General features: G+C 49.8%; 1 protein-coding gene across 1 annotated transcript in view; it reads left to right on the top strand.

The window, feature by feature from the left end:
• PRKAR2A (protein kinase cAMP-dependent type II regulatory subunit alpha) overlaps positions 1-16,761 on the top strand; it is a 48,767-nt gene extending 32,006 nt beyond the window's left edge. The window contains exons 5-11 of the mRNA XM_080673551.1: positions 255-361; positions 2,984-3,137; positions 8,979-9,080; positions 9,232-9,306; positions 10,363-10,428; positions 12,503-12,644; positions 13,071-16,761. Coding sequence (XP_080529677.1) covers positions 255-361; positions 2,984-3,137; positions 8,979-9,080; positions 9,232-9,306; positions 10,363-10,428; positions 12,503-12,644; positions 13,071-13,204 — 780 coding nt within the window. The 3' untranslated portion in view covers positions 13,205-16,761. The remainder of the gene's footprint in view (positions 1-254; positions 362-2,983; positions 3,138-8,978; positions 9,081-9,231; positions 9,307-10,362; positions 10,429-12,502; positions 12,645-13,070) is intronic.
• Positions 16,762-16,778: the final 17 nt, after the last annotated feature.

The raw sequence follows: 16,778 nt of genomic DNA on the forward strand, positions 1-16,778 counted from the left end.
CCACGTTGCTTAAATTAATGCTTTTCAAAGCAATGCCGCCGCAGGAAGCTTAGCCAGTACACGGTGTCCACGGAGGTGCGACGCTGAGCGGTCCCAGGACGGCACTTGGTTCAGACCGCCCTTCGGCTTCTGCTCGAGGGGAAGGTCTGCTTGGGGACTTCGCTATGTACTCACAAGCTGAGAAAGCAGAGTCACCCCCCCCCCCCCGCCCAGCAAATATAAAAGCTGTCTTTTCTCCTTGTGCGCACCTGCAGGAACAGCTTTCTGAAGTCCTCGATGCCATGTTTGAAAAGACAGTCAAAGTGGATGAGCATGTGATTGACCAAGGAGATGACGGAGACAACTTTTATGTCATAGAACGGTAGGCGATGGGCTTGGCGGTTGTGCGGCTGCACCTACGTGACTGAGGACAAGTGCTTCACCCTGTGCCGTTCGGCGCAGAGAGGACGTAGGCAGATGAACAGGCTCCCCCGAGCTTGCCCTCCTCTGCCCACAGCCTGCCGCTCCCTCTCCTGCTGCCCCGAGTCCTCAGTGCATCCCAGCTGGGGTGGCCACTGTCACAGCAGAAAGTCTCCTTTACAGTAAGGCAAGAAGTGCTTCTTAGTTAATTGTATTATTATTATTTTTTAACCCTCACCCAGGATAATTTTCCATTGATTTTTAGAGAGAGTGGAAGAGAGAGAGGGAAAGACAGAGAGAAACATCGATGTGAGAGAAACACATCGATTGGTTGCCTCCTGTACGAGCTCCAACTAGGGCCCGGGCTGGGGAGGAGCCTGCAACCAAGGTACGTGCCCTTGGCTGGCATCGAACCCGGGGCCCTTTGGTCTGCAGGCCGATGCTCTACCCCCTGAGCCAAACCGGCTAGGGTGGCAGGATGTGCTTTTTAAACATTTTGTTTGCCAGTGTTCAAGGGAATTGATTTCCTGAAGAATAGCTGTGATGCTGTGTTATCACCGGATCTTTCAATCCCAAGTTGTGGGCTCCATCTCCAATAGGGGGCATGCAGGGGTAGCCGATGGATATTTCTCTCTCATCGATGTTTCTGTCTCTGTCCCTCTCCCTTCCATCTCTCTCTAAAAAGCAATAAAGGAAAACACACTTTTAAAAAAAGAATGGAGGTCATGTTTTAAAAAAAAGAAAGAAAGGTTTCTTACTCACATAATGAGGCTTCTTAGGGAGAGCAAGGCAGGCCCCCAAGAAGCCCACAAGTGACGTGGAGAGACGGCTGGCTTGGGGTTTCATGGGGCTAGAAGGTGGGGCAGGGTGAGGGCACTCTAGTGTGGCTGGCATTGCGGTGTTTGCATTTGCCCAGGGAGGGAGCACGGGGCTTTCTTCTCGGCGCTCACAGCTGCGGCCAAGGAAGAAGGCGCACTGGAGGGCAGGGCTTGAGAACTGACAGGGCAGCCTCCGAGTGGAGGTGCTGTCACATTCACCTGCGCATGCTGTTCTCTTGGGCCACACATTGCTGTGTGGCCTGGTTTTAACACCTGTTTGAAGCAGTTTGCCGTGGGATGTGGTAGTATTCTATGTCGTCATTTATGTTGACTGTATAATGTGAACATAGACATGTATTTGACCTACCCCCGATGGTTAGCAGATTATAATTTTCGTTGTTATAAGTATGACCTGGTGAGCATCCCTATAATTAAATATTTTTCAGTGTCTTTGATTATATTCTTTAGAATCCTCTCTAGAAATGGAATTGCTATTCCAATGGGTCTCTTGAAGCAGTTTGCTATATGTTGTTAATTGTCTTGCAGAAAATTTGAAACATTTACATTCGCCCCAGTGGTATATTGAGAGAGTATATTTGGTATATTTCTCCAAATGCTTATCATTTCTGAATATTTTATTTGACTATTATCAATCAACAGAGAAATTGTACTTTTTTGTTTTTTGTTTTTTACTTTAATCAGTTCTACATCCTAGTTTTCAACAGACTGTGAAAGAAAACCCATACAATCATTTCAGTACCCGCAGGAAAAGGTACTGAAAAAATTCAACACCTTTTCTTGATCAAAAACCCTCCACAGCCCGGCCGGCGTGGCTCAGTGGTTGAGCGTCGACCTATGAACCAGGACGTCCCAGTTCCATTCCAGGTTGGGGCACAGGCCCGGGTTGTGGGCTCGATCCCCATTGCGGGGTGAGCAGGAGGCAGCTGATCCATGATTCTCTCTCACCATTGATGTTTCTATCTCTCTCTCCCTCTCCCTTCTCTGAAATCAATAAAACAATATTTTTAAAGATATATATATTTTTTAAAATCTCCACAAACTAGGAACAGAAGGGACTTTTCTCCAACCTGATTAAAGGCATTTTTAAAAACCTACAACTAACGTCATGCTTAAAGGTGAAAGATTGAATGTTTTACCTATTTTTTAAAAAATATATTTTATTGATTTTTTACAGAGAGGAAGGGAGAGGAATAGAGAGTTAGAAACATCAATGGGAGAGAAACATCGATCAGCTGCCTCCTGCACACTCCCACTGGGGATGTGCCCGCAACCAAGGTACATGCCCTTGACCGGAATCGAACCTGGGACCTTTCAGTCCGCAGGCCGACGCTCTATCCACTGAGCCAAACCGGTCAGGGCTGAATGTTTTACCTTTAAACAAAAGAGACAAAACAAGGATGTCTGCTCTCACCACTTCCGTTTCAGATTGAACGTAGGTCCTAGCCAGTGCAGTAAGGAAAGGAGGAGGGAGGAGGGCAGGTGGGCGGCATACAGACTGGAAAGGGAGTGAACCCTGCTTGCAGACGACACGACCCTCTAGAAAATCCAGCAGTGCTACCAAAACAGCTACTGGGACTAATAACGGAGGTTAGCAAGGCCAGAGAACACAAGTCAAAATGCAAAGATCTGTTGGGAATCCCCTATAACAATGTTTTCTATCTTATGTACCTTCTGTTCATATACTACCTGCCGTTCTTAAATTTATTGTTACAATTAGTAAGTGAAGTTGTTTCTTATGCTTTTAGGGGAACTTATGATATTTTAGTAACAAAAGATGACCACACCCGCTCTGTCGGTCAGTACGACAACCGTGGAAGTTTTGGAGAACTCGCTCTGATGTACAACACCCCAAGGGCCGCTACCATCGTGGCCACTTCGGAAGGCGCCCTTTGGGGCCTGGTGAGTAGAGAAAGGGTTCCCTGCATGGCCCAGTATGAGTCCCTCTGCTCCTGGGTTTCTGTCCGCGGCTGTTGGTGAACACTGCGTGTTACAGCCAGCTGTCTGAAAGACATTGCGGAAGGTCGTGTACCAATGTGTTCTCCATTTCTCCAAAGTGATTTGTCAGGAAACCATTCACTCCAAACCACAGGGCAGTGACTGGGCTTATGAGCTTGCAGTCATGTCAGCTCTGCGCTTGATCTTAGCCCAAAGGCGGAGAAGCAGTCGGGTCAGCTCTTACTACATTTTCTGTTGATGACTTTTTTATTTTATTTTATTTTTTTTAATATATTTTATTGATTTTTTACAGAGAGGAAGGGAGAGGGATAGAGAGTTAGAAACATCGATGAGAGAGAAAAATCGATCAGCTGCCTCCTGCACACGCCCCACTGGGGACGTGCCCGCAACCAAGGTACATGCCCCTGACCGGAATCGAACCCGGGACCCTTCAGTCCGCAGGCCGACGCTCTATCCACTGAGCCAAACCGGTTTCGGCTTATTTTATTTTAATTTGTTAAATCTTTATTGTTCAGATTATTATAATTGTTCCTCTTTTTTCCCCCCATAGTTCCCCTTCACCCGGTTCCCACCCCACCCCATGCCCTTACCTCCGCCCCCACTGTCCTCATCCATAGGTGTACGATTTTTGTCCAGTCTCTCCCCACACCTCCCACACCCCTTTCCCCCGAGATTGTCAGTCTACTCCCTTTCTATGCCCCTTTTTCTATTATATTCACCAGTTTATTCTGTTCCTCAGATTTTTTATTCACTTGATTTTTAGGTTCACTTGTTGATAGACATGTATTTGTTGTTCATAATTTTTATCTTTACCTTTTTCTTCTTTTTCCTCTTCTTGAAGAATACCTTTCAGCATTTCATATAATACTGGTTTGGTGGTGATGAACTCCTTTAGCTTTTTCTTATCTGTGAAGCTCTTTATCTGACCTTCAATTCTGAATGATAGCTTTGCCGGGTAGAGTAATCTTGGTTGTAGGTTCTTGCTATTCATCACTTTGAATATTTCTTGCCACTCCCGTCTGGCCTGCATAGTTTCTGTTGAGAAATCAGCTGACAATCGTATGGGTGCTCCCTTGTAGGTAACTAACTGTTTTTCTCTTGCTGCTTTTAATATTCTCTCTTTGTCTTTTGCTCTTGGCATTTTAATTATGATGTGTCTTGGTTTGGTCCTCTTTGGATTCCTTTTGTTTGGGGTTCTGTGCGCTTCCTGGACTTGTAAGTCTATTTCTTTCACCAGGTGGGGGAAGTTTTCGGTCATTATTTCTTCAAATAGGTTTTCAGTATCTTCCTCTCTCTCTTCTTCTGGCACCCCCATAATTCTGATGTTGGTACGCTTGAGGTTGTCCCAGAGGCTCCTTACACTATCTTCAACTTTTTGGATTTTTTTTTCTTTTTGCTTTTTTGGTTGAGTGTTTTTTGCTTCTTTGTATTTCAAATCTTTGACTTGATTCTTGTGTTCCTCTAGTCTGCTGTTAGGTCTCTGTATAATATTTTTTATTTCAGTCAGTGTATGTTTAATTTCTAGTTCGTCCTTTTTCGTATCCTCGAGGGTCTCGCTAAATTTATCGGCCTTTTCTAGGAAATTCTTGAAAAACCTTATAACCATGGTTTTGAACTCTATATCCAGTCATTTGCTTTCCTCCATTTCTTTCATTTGTGATGTTTCTTTGTCTCCACATTTTCGCTGCTTCCCTGAGTTGGTAGAGTAGCTTTGTGTGGTAGGTGTCCTCTAGGGCACAGTGGGTCAGCCTCCCCAGTTACCTGAGGTGGACACTCTTGGAGCACCCCTTTGTGGACTGTGTGCTCAGCCTTGTTGTAGTTAAGTCTTGATTGTTGTTGGTATCACTGGGAGGAATTGACCTCCAGGCCAATTGGCTGTGAGGATCAGCTGTTTCTACGCTGGGAACACTTCTGTGCTGGAGACACTCTTATGAGACAAGACATGCAAAATTGCAAAAGCCTCTGTGCTCAGCTTGGATGGGGCGGAGTCTCAGGGCGGAGCAGACAGCCTTGGTTTCCTATCAGCCCTGCCTTATGAGGCCCCTGGGTCTCAGTGTCCCTCGGTAATCGCTGCAAGCACCTCTGAGAGAAAGCCACCCTTGAGTTTTGCCTGCTGCCAGACAGTCCAGTTTCTCCCCAAATGAGTCGGGGTTCCCAGAAACTTTCCCGGAACTGGAGTTCATCACAGTCGGGAGCTTCCGTCTCCCTCCCGCTTTAGAAAGCCAGCCGCGCACTCAGCCTCCTGTGCATTCAGCAGTCAGTCCCCTCTGTGCGTGCGCCTCCAGACCTCTGCCTTCCGCAGCTCCCGAGTCTCATTGTGCTTTCTTTTTCCTGACCGTCCAGATTCCCCCCGAATGAGTCTGGTTTCCCAGCGTCTCGCCCGGGACTGGAGTTCAGTGCAGTTGGGAGCTTCCTTCTCCCTCCCACTTTAGAAAGCCAGCCGCGCACTCAGCCGCCCGTGCACACAGCCGCCCGTTCTCTCCGCGTGCGAGTCTCCATACCTCAGCCTTTTGCAGCTCCTCTGAGTCTCAATGTGCTTTCCTCTTTTCTTCTAGTTGTAGAATTTTCACTCAGCCAGCTTTCCTGTGGTTCTGGGTGGTGTCCGTTCTGTCTTTTAGTTGTAGTTTTGATATTGTTGTGCGAGGCAGCAGTTTAGGTGTTTACCTATGCCGCCATCTTGGTTTCTCTGTTGATGATTTTTTGAGACAAGTAGAAAGAGAGCAGGGACAGCTTTCTGTACTGGAGACAGCCTAGAAAAAGAAGTCACTGGAAGCTCTGCCAGCAGCATTTTGCATCTGTCTCTCCCAGCACTAGCTTTCCTCTCTGTTCAGCCATCTGCTTGTGCATTGGTCCATGCCAATCTCCAGTAGATTCCGATGCCTGGAAAGGCTGATGGCCATATTTTGGGAAAGAGAACTTTCCTACAATGTCTTAGGCATAGCACAGCTGTGATCCCTGTCCTTTATTGTACATGACCTACCTTCCTTCAAAATGTACAACTCTCTTCCTTTTTAAAAAAATATATTTTATTGATTTCAGAGAGGAAAGAAGAGGGAGAGAGAGATAGAAACATCATTGATGAGAGAGAATCATTAGTCAGCTGCCTCCCGCATGCCCCACTGGGCATCGAGCCCGAAACCCGGGCATGTGCCCTGATCGGGAATCGAACCAGGACCACCTGGTTCATAGGCTGACACTCAGCCCCTGAGCCATGCCAGCTGGGCCTCTCTTTCTCTTAACAAAATATTCTCTTGTACATATTTCATATTTCACTTTAAAGACATTGGCTTCTATAGTAATTTGTTTCTATTTACCTTGCAAGCAGAATTGAATGTATACCCAGAATCATCAACATATTTCCTCAAATTAAATAATTTTTTTTTGAAATCACATTTTAAAGACATAATAGAGCACTTTACTGTGATTTAAGAAAATAAGAATGCTCCTGAGAGATGAGAGGTAGAATGGCTTCAGAATGGATGACACACTTTGGGACTCAGTGGTGGGAAAACGCAGGATAGATCAGTAAGTAATACGGGGAAATAAACTCTGTTATAAAATGCACTGGTGGCCCTGGCCGGCGTGGCTCAGTAGATAGAGCGTCGACCTGCTGCCTGAAGGGTCCCGGGTTCGATTCCGGCCAAGGGCACATGCCTGGGTTGCAGGCTCGATCCCCAGTGCGGGCTGTGCAGGAGGGAGGCAGCCGCTCGATGATTCTCTGTCATCATTGATGTTTCTATCTCTCTCCTTCTCCCTTCTTCTCTGAAATCAATAAAGAAATATATGTATTTTAAAAATTTAAAAAAAATAAATAAAATGCACTGATGTTGCCCTGGCTAGTGTAGCTCGGTTGGTTGGTTGGAGCATGGTCCCATACACCGAAAGGTAGCTGGTTCCATTCCCGGTCGGGCACATACCCACGTTTTCAGTTGGATCCCCAACCCAGGTGAGTACGGGAGGAAACTGACTTCTCTCTCTCTCTCTCTCTCCCCCTTCCCCCCCTTTCTAAAATCAATAAAAACATACCCTTGGGTGAAGATTTAATTAAGTAAATAAAATGCACTGATGCCAACTGCTGTCCAGGCCAATGTGGAAGAACCCTGTTCCTCAGTATTCTTCTCTCTCAAACGGAAAAACTGCCTGTCACACAGCAAACCAACAGGGAGGGCCTGCAGACGGGAAGGGGGGGCCGACTGGCTGGAGGACTTAGGGCGGCAGGAGGAACTTCCTCAGGGAGCTCGCAGGCTCCAGGCTCAGGAAGGGCAGGTTCTTTTCTCTTTTGAGCCTCAGGGTTATTTGTTTGGCTCTGAGCGTGTTGCCTGAGGGAGCAGCCACTTCACAGGGGAGTGTCGTGCATGCCCCCCCCCCGCCCCCCTTGGAAGGCCCTGGGAGCTGGTGGATGTGTGGCAGGAACGGCCTTGCACGGCATGATGTTCTGGGAAGTGTGAAAGCAGGCGTGAAAGCGGTGGGGCATGAATAAAGTCGCTGTGTTTTCTCCAGCTGGAAGTAGTGTGCTGTTGCAGTTGTAGCAGTCTCTGTAACATTTCGTTATGGTAGATTTTTGAAAACGTTGTTGTTTTGGACAATGCCCACTCAAACATAAGGAAGGGAGCTTTTCATTCCTCTTTCTCACTTCGGATTGTTCTCTTCCTGCAGCACTCGGCCTAGATTGGCCCAGAAAACATGTAGAAACTGAATTCTAAAGATAATGGAGTGATATTCCCAAGTATCAAAGTCACCCTTTAAATGACACGTTTCTAACCTTAGACTTCAAAAAAGCGGTGGCCTGTAATGCAGCCCTCATGGCCGGCAGGGACTGGGGCTCTGTGCCAGCAGGCCGCTAGTAAAGGGGCGGGGCCTGGCCAGGTGCTGGTGAGCAGCTGCTGTTGTCTGCATGGAGGGGAGTGTGCATGGGGTAGGATGCGGGGAGTCTGCATGGGTTAGGATGGGGAGGGGAGTCTGCATGGAGGGGAGTCTGCATGGGGTAGGATGTAAGGCAGAGCAAACAGCAAGGGATGGGGCCTGGGAGTCCGGTTCGTACTGGAAGAGGACTGAAACAGCACACCTACAGCTTGCCATGCCTCTGGCTTCTCGCCGGTTTTCACCCTGCCGGCCTTGAGGATCATGGCTGTGTTCTCCCCCCGCCCCACCCCAATTTGTGTTCCCATCACTGACAGCCTGAGGTAGAAGAGAACCACGATTCACTTAGGTACACATAGCCGTGTGACCTTTTAGAAGCCCAGCACTGACCAGTCCACACCCTCCCGGCTGCGTGTCCCTCCTCCCGTATCCGGGAGGTGCCTGGCTCCTGGGTCACGGTCCCTTTCACACGCCGTCCGTCTGTCTTGAATTTCCTCCCGTCTCTCTGTTAATGTAAGTTCGCCCCTCCTTCAGGTCCCAGACAGATTTATATTTGTGACTGTATTCTTTGTATTGTCTCCTCACTGAGACTGTAACGTCCTTGAGGGCAAGCACCATCTGAGGTTTCATCTCCTTTTTCTCAAGGCGCATCTTCTCACATTGAGCGGCGGTGGGCTGTGAGCTCACAAGTGTTTGATTGGGAGGTCCCTTTATGTTCTGTTTCCGACCCATAGGTGGCGACGGTTGAGCACTGCATAGCAAGCAACAAGTGAGGCATCTTCCGGCTCAGGCTACGCTCCTTTTCTCAGATTGAAGTGTCTGACTTAGCCCCTCGCAGTCCGCATAGGTGCTGTGGCCGGTGAATTAGAGCATAGGTGTTCGCTTACACACGCATTTACCAGAATGTTCATTTCTGTCTTGTAGGACCGGGGGACTTTTAGAAGAATCATCGTGAAAAACAATGCACAGAAACGGAAGATGTTTGAATCGTTTCTTGAATCTGTGCCCCTCCTTAAGTCACTAGAGGTAAAGGCCATTGGGATAAGACTCTTTAGGGGGTTTAAGAGAAGCTGTTAAACTCTTCTGTTGAGGTTTGCAAATCAAACTCTTCTCATTTCTGCGTTGTGTTGTGCACTTTGTGACTTCTCGGTCCTTGTACCTTGTGGTGTGGTTCCAGGTGTCAGAGCGAATGAAGATTGTGGACGTGATCGGAGAGAAGACCTACAAGGACGGCGAGCGCATCATCACTCAGGTGAGGGCGGAGGCACCGGGCAGGGCTGGTGCGGCGCTGGTCCCTCCCTTCGGGAGCTCAGGTCGCGAGGCGCTGGGCACACTTCCTGCAGCTCCTCTGACGCCCCTGATGTCCATCCCGCCTCATGCCCCTCCGTGGCCTTCATCCGCCTTTCCTCGGCTTCTGGTATTTGTTCTTGCGGATGTCAGCTTCATTCACGGCTGCCAAACCTGGGGAAGGCTGAAAGTTGTGCCCTTCACCTTCTCCCGTACCTGCTTGCCTTCCTCCCCCCTCCTCCCAGCCTGTGCTCTAACCTCCCCGTCCCCGAGGCCCTGTCGGGTCCGGGAGCCATCTCCTTCCGTAGCCCTCCACAGCACTGCTCACTGTTTCCTGAAGCACGTACCGCCTTCCGACACAACAGCGTGGTTCAGTGATTGCTGTGTGGATGGTTTACAGTTCATGCTCCCAGACTGTGTCACAAGGCAGGGACACCCGCGCTGTCCACGGTGCAGCTCACATTCCTGGGCTAGAACAGTGCCTGGCTCGCCGTGAGCCCGTAATTACTTGTTGAACGACCTGAATGACTAGTTGAGTGAAGTGGGTTAGAGTCAAAACAAGCAAAGGGAAAGCCTGAGGCTCCGAAGGGTGACATTAGGCCACATCAGCACCTTCCTCACCACAGCCAGGCCTCCGCCAGGCCCACGCTGCCAGAGGGCTCCATGGCCCGGGGTGGCCAGGCGTCACCTTGCTGTTCCTGGAGCGCCTTGGCTACTGATCCCTGTCCCAGGTTTCAGTAGTGAGCCAGCAGCAGGGAGAAAACGGGCGCTCTGTGCAGTTGGCGGCCTGGGCGTCGTCATGCAGGAAAAGGTGACTGTTCCGTGTCAGGAAATGTGTGTCAGTTCTCTCGGACTGACACCCCCGTCGTCAGGATCCTCTCATCTTGTTCTGGATTTGTTAGCCATTGATTGATGTGTAGCGTTGGAAAAGAAATCAGATCAGAGCTCAGGCAATAACAAAATGACCTGCTTCTGTGCCCCTCTGCAATGCTTACGTACCTGACCTCCTTTCCCGTTTCAGGGCGAAAAGGCTGATAGCTTTTACATTATAGAGTCTGGTGAAGTGAGCATCTTGATTAAAAGCAAGGTGAGTTGATGTGTGACGATGCCAGTTCTTCCAGGGGAGACCCAGCTGCCAGGGGTGTGCCCAGCAAGTGGCTGTTTGCTTTAAGTAATGTGCGTGTGTAGTGTGCCCGCACCATGTCGGTAGGTAAGGTGTGTGACCCACAAAGACTCACGTTCAGGCCTGTCCACTGATAGGGACTTAGCGTATTCTTGTCCCTATTGCCTTTGCCTCTGCTCTGTACTCAATGATCGGAGAAACATCGCCCTCTCGATCAGTCAAAGATAAACGTCCTCATGGAAAACTGATGGGGTTACACAGTTAACAAGCGCGTGTAGGTGTTGGGTATGAAGTAGCTTCCTTTTGTGGCGCACTGGGGGGCGGTCTCGAGGACGATGGTTACCACGGCCGTTGGATGGGCCGGGAGACCTCGAGGCCACGACTGTGGGCGGGAGAGTGGCCTCACCGTAAATACGCTGTCGCCAGAGCTCCCTGTTTCCGTTGTTTCGAAGAATACAGAGTTCGTTAAAATAGTGAGTTGTATCTAATACGAGCAACCTCGTATGAAACCCTCTGGAACAGCTTTATTAAAAGTTAAGAATGGAGAAAGAAAGGAACTTACGATTATTGCTTATAAGATGGCTTGGTTCCTAACTTAAAATAGACCTGCTGTCTCCCATGAAGCAATAGTTTGAAACTTCTGAATCTCCCACTCACAGTTTTGGGCTCTGACCCCTGTGTTACAGTTCTCAGGCATTCACTGCCTCACAGCAGAGGGGTGGGCGTGTAGGGCCGGCAGCGCTGGGGGCTCGGGAGCTGGTCAGGAATGCAGGGTCTTGGGCTCTGTCCCAACCTGCTGAACCAGAGTCTGCATCGTAACAAGACCCGAGGGTCTGATATCGGGGTGACCGTGCAGCACGTGCCATTCTAGGAAAGAGACGGGGGCACCGCCACGTCTGTGTCCCAGAGGTGGCTGCGGGTGTGGGAAAGAGCGCGTTAGCGTGACGGGGCAGGTTGGCGTGAGAGAGACGGGTCAGGGCAGAAGTGTGGAAGGAGGTTGGTCAGGCCATGTAAGCTAGTGTGGCACTTCAGTTATTTTCTAAATAAACCCTCCAAAATTACTCTCTGCCCATAACGTAAAGAGGCTCAGAGATTTGAGAAGAATTCTTACTAAAAATTGTAAATAATCATTTACTTGAACAAGTTATTACTTAGTTCAGCAGAGGGATTTGTTTTCTTTAAAACAGAAACTCTTAGATATTAAATACAATATAGTACATTATTCATTATTTTCAGTAATCCGATAAGCATGGATTACAACCTGCTTGATTTCTTAATATAGAGTTAAACCACTGAATTTCAAGGTCAGACATTATTTTTAAAAATAGTTACTTAATTCTTCTTTTAAAAACTGTGGGCGGGGACCACTAACTTAAGAAGTAGACAGTACCAAACGGAAAACGGGCACCGCACAGCGCGTCCTGGAAAGTCATGGTCCCCACTCCAAAGCAGCGGCCCAGGGTGGTGTCTCCCTGAGAAAAGCGTTGGCGTTCTTTAGAGAGGATGGTAAGAGCGCTCTCCGCCCTCCTCCCCCCCATGCCACAGAAGCCACATCTAGCAAACCAGGAGGATTCATATATGTGTGTAAAATATATGTGTTATTATATGTTAATACAGATTAACATGTAATGGTAGCCTATATTATTAATTATATAATATACTGTAATTAATAATGTGTTATATATAATAAATTATGTATTGTAATTATAACATGTTATATGTTATAATTATTTATAACACATTAATGTAAAGTATATAATAATAATATATGTAAACCTTCCAAAGAAAATGGCCGGCACCTGACCTCTGGTGTTGAGCTGTTACCTGAAAGGCAGTAGGACCCGGGTCCCAGGGGCAGCCCGCTGCTTGGTGAAGCCAGGCCCCTGAGGCAGCCCGCAGCTCACGTGGCCCGGGGAGAGCTCCCGCCAGGGGAGTTTCTCGGTGATCGTGTCCCTCGCACCAGAGGGACTTGGAGTGTGCAGCTGGACGGGCCCGCTGCGATTCTGAGTCAGCGGGCCGTGTTCTCTGCCTGCTCCAGACTAAAGTCAACAAGGACAGTGGGAACCAGGAGGTGGAGATTGCCCGCTGCCATAAGGGGCAGTACTTCGGAGAGCTTGCCCTGGTGACCAACAAGCCCAGAGCTGCTTCTGCTTACGCTGTGGGAGACGTCAAATGCTTAGGTAAGAAACCCTGGGTGCGGTAATGCTTCTTTCTGACACGCACTGCTGTCCTCGTCGGCAAGCCGTGCCTTATATCCGGTTCTTACACCTAGGCTGGGGCGGTTTAGTGTGACCCACCAGAATGAGTGAATATTTCTTCCCACAAATACTCTGGGCACTGACATCGCCTGTGAGCAAGACAGGCCCGCAGGCACCTGGCGGTGTGAAGAGAGAGCAGGTGTCCCGGGCTGTGTGGGGCGGAGAGCGACAGCTGCTGCTGGGCTCTGCTCGGTCTCCAGCTCCGATGACACCGCCGCCCTTCTCTTCCCCATTGCCTAGTATCCCCCCGTCAACTGCCCTGTAATGTGCGTGTGTGTGCGGAAGGAAATGGCTTTGAACCGTTGGTCTAGAGTTCATCACCTCCCTCCTCTCTCTTTCACCACGCAGTGATGGATGTGCAGGCGTTCGAGAGGCTGCTGGGGCCCTGCATGGACATCATGAAGAGGAACATCTCCCACTACGAGGAGCAGCTGGTGAAGATGTTTGGCTCCAGCATGGATCTGGTCGACCCTGGGCAGTAGGTGTGCCGCACCCCAGAGTCTCCTCAGCGGGACACCAGACCTTACGGTCAGCCGCAGAACACCCCGGAAGCAGACACGACAGAAGGTTGCTGCTGTTGCCCCGCAGCTGCCGTTGCTGTGGCCACGGGCATTAGAAAACTTGAAAGTCAGCACTAAAGGATGGGTCGAGGTTCAGCCCACACCTCCACTTTGCTTCTGAAAGCCTATTATTAGGTTTGTAATGAGTATTCCAACCCAGTGTCACATCTTTGGTTCAAAATGGCATGTCTCTCCAACAATTTAAGTGCCTGATACAAAGTCCAAAGTGTAAACATCTCCCTTTCCTCTCCTGCTGCTGCTGCTGCTGCTCTAGGAAGTCACCTCGGGTCTGTGCGGCCTGTAGTGTGCCTGTCCACCCCCTCGCCCAGCCTTTCTCCAGCGAGGAAACCTGCAGCCTTCCCTCTCACGTGTCCTTCGAGGGCGTCCACATGTGTTCACAATTGCAGCCTTTGGTTTTACAGTGGAAAATGCGGGCAGACATGGCGGAGGCCTGCGGCCCGAGGCATTGTTCTGTGCTGAGAGCTGCACGTGTGACAGCTGTCTGCAAGCTCACAGAGCTGCTTAGGGGGGGCCCTGCCCGGGCCCAGCGGGTCAGCACGAGCACGCCGACCGGTCCTCGGGTTCCATGTCAGAGCAGAACCTTGGGGTTTGGTACATTCTTCAGGTAGCAGAGAGGGAAGGTTTTCTGGGTTGGGGGCGGGGGGGGGGGGCGTCTTTTAGTAGATTTTGTTTTGTTTGATCTGTGCAGTTTGCATGAATAAATTGCTGTCCGTTTATAAGGAGCCGGGTCTGGAGGTGCCATCACTTTACCTGACCCATCACTTCCTGGGTAACTCCTGCCATCCTGTTGCCAGGCGCCTCCGCTCAGGGCGTTGTGCCAGCAAGAGGCTGTCCTGCAGGGAGGGCCTTGCCTTCTTCCGCAGGCACACCTGGCTCCCCTGTGAACCGTCCACTTTTCCACTCTTTAAAAGAAGCAGCAGCTATTTTTTGAAATTAAAACAGTATTTCTCTATTTAGGAATTCCCCTTGGATACATTCAGATATGTCAGTTTGTCAGCTGACTCAGGCATTTATCCTAAAGGTCAACTCTTTGTTAGTTTTCAAAACTCGGCATCATTTTCAATTTTATAGAATTACTGCAAAAACCTTTCTAATTAAGATATTTGGATATTTGGGGTTCCAGTTGTTAATCCCAAAGGGAAGTAATTTAGCTTGTATTTTAAAACTTTTTAAACCTTTTAATCATATCAGGTAGAATTCTGATGAATTATCCTAATTAACTAGATACATTTCAGAATGAAATTTTTTTTCAGAATGGCTTACAAACAGATGTTAGAAGCAATCCTAAGAGCAGTGTGAAATTTGCATTGTAGCCAAGTTTATATTAAATCAAGGGGCTCTTTCCAGTATGATTTTTAAAACTTGTGTAACTCAGTGACCCCTGGGAGACCACATGGGGGGCTTTGGCCGTCCTGCTGTGCACGCTGACGGAGGGGAGCAGCCAGCCAGGGTCTGTGCCCCGGGAGGGGAGCAGCCAGCCAGGGTCTGTGCCCCGGGAGGGGAGCAGCCAGCCAGGGTCTGTGCCCCGGGAGGGGAGCAGCCAGCCAGGGTCTGTGCCCCGGGAGGGGAGCAGCCAGCCAGGGTCTGTGCCCCGGGAGGGGAGCAGCCAGCCAGGGTCTGTGCCCCGGGAGGGGAGCAGCAGGTGCTTGGCCAGCTGCCCCGGGCAGCCTGCACGGCCGCACTCGGCCCCGAAAGGTGTGACGAATGCCCCCAACAGGCAGCCGGCACTGGGAACCCGCGTGGCTTCCTCACGGCCTTCCGAGGTGGCTCTGTGCTGTGGGGTTAGGAATAAGTTAGGAAAGCAGATCTTGCACTTTAGCTGACAAGAGCCTCGCACCCCAGTGTCTTGCAGAGGTCCAGGCACATTGGGCTTCAGGGGGACACGGGAGTGTAGCCCCAGACTGTGTCAGGACTCGTTGAAACACTGAGCAGATGCCCCCGTTGCATCCCCACCCACGCTGCCAGCATCAGTCAGGGCACGGTGAGCTCCATGCCGGAGTCACTCCTACAGGCTGCCAGGGCGGGGCCTTCAGTCTTCCCCTTCACAGAGCCTCCTGGACCCCTGGCTCGCTCATGATGGGTGTTTATAGGGAACTCATTAGGGTTACGTCCTCCCGCTCCCATCACAGATTGCCACATGGATCACCAGTCTAGCCCCTCCCTGCACACAGGGCCCCTTAGGGTCTGGCTTGAAGGAGGGAGACTAAAGGGACCAGCGAGTGAGATGGGACAGAGCCGTGACCTCGGTGCCAGGAGCCTGAGCGCCCCATTCTCTGAGCAGCACGGCGTCAGCTGGTAGGCAGGTTCTGCCCTGGGCTCCGGGCCCACGCCTGCCCGGCAAGGCCTTCACTGATGGCCGAGCCTCGTGGGCGGAGCGCGTGTTGGGAGATGACCCCTTTGTTCACTGGTTTTGGATGTGGAGAATGTTCTGAGTCTCGAGGTGCAGTGCTCTCCTTCCTTCTGGCCCGGTGTGCCACACCCGCTCTCTGAAGGAAGGGTGCGTGTGTCCCGACCGCCTCTCAGTGTCCTTCCAGGTCATTGCGTTATGTCATTGCCGCGGATTCTCAGAATCCGGGGTGGAGGTTCGAGCAGCTTAACGAGCGAATTGGGCAGAGAAGTGGCAAGAAGTGGTCCTCCAGCCGGGAGGTTGTGCTCCCCCTCCTGTCGCCCAGATTCTCTGCTTGCCACGCAGAGTGCGCCGTGAGGGCACAGAGCACCGCCATGTCTGTCAGGCCTGCAAGCAGCCTCTCTCCTTCAGAGACACTGAAAGAGCCTTTTGCACAGAGAAAGGAAAAGACCCGTGAATGTCATCTTTTTTGTGTTCAGTTGGAGTTTCTGTTCTTGACGTGCGCTTGTGAACCGTCTTCTTCACTCGTTACCTCTTCCTCCTCCTGTCCCGACGGCTGACGTCCCTCGATGGTTCTCACGTCTGTTTTGTGGGAAGCGCCTTCCCGGGGTTTCCTTTACACACTGTAGGGCTATCTTTATACTTCAAAAAGGTCCTTTTTAAAGAAGACGGTCGCTAACCTCCTGGGGGATTTGCAGAAAACCATTTAGCCCACCTTGAGCAAAAGGTAGATTCCTCATTATTTTCTTAAAAGCTCGATGTAATGAAAGAAACCTAATTTGGCATCATTGTGCTACCTCAAAGGTCAAAATGTCTTAAGGTCTCTTTTTGGTCCTGAGTCTGTACATGGTGTTTGCAATGTCTTTCAATTGGAATTATTTTTAAATCATTGGGAAGAATTTTATTTTAAACCGTTTTGCACTTGTGTTTCTTGTGTTTTAATCTTAGAAGAATAAGTGATTGGAAAGTGATTAATTCTTGCTCTGTGGTATTGAACACGATTAAACCATTGTTTGCCATAAACAAGGTTGGGTTTTTAAAAAGGAAACTCGAGGGCGTGGCTTGGCTCTTGGCTAATAAAGGCCGACAGGTCTGTCTGACTTTCCAATGCCGCCGTGTCCTGTGTTT

The sequence above is a fragment of the Plecotus auritus genome, assembly GCF_963455305.1.
Source record: "Plecotus auritus genome assembly, chromosome: 6".
NCBI lineage: Eukaryota > Metazoa > Chordata > Mammalia > Chiroptera > Vespertilionidae > Plecotus > Plecotus auritus.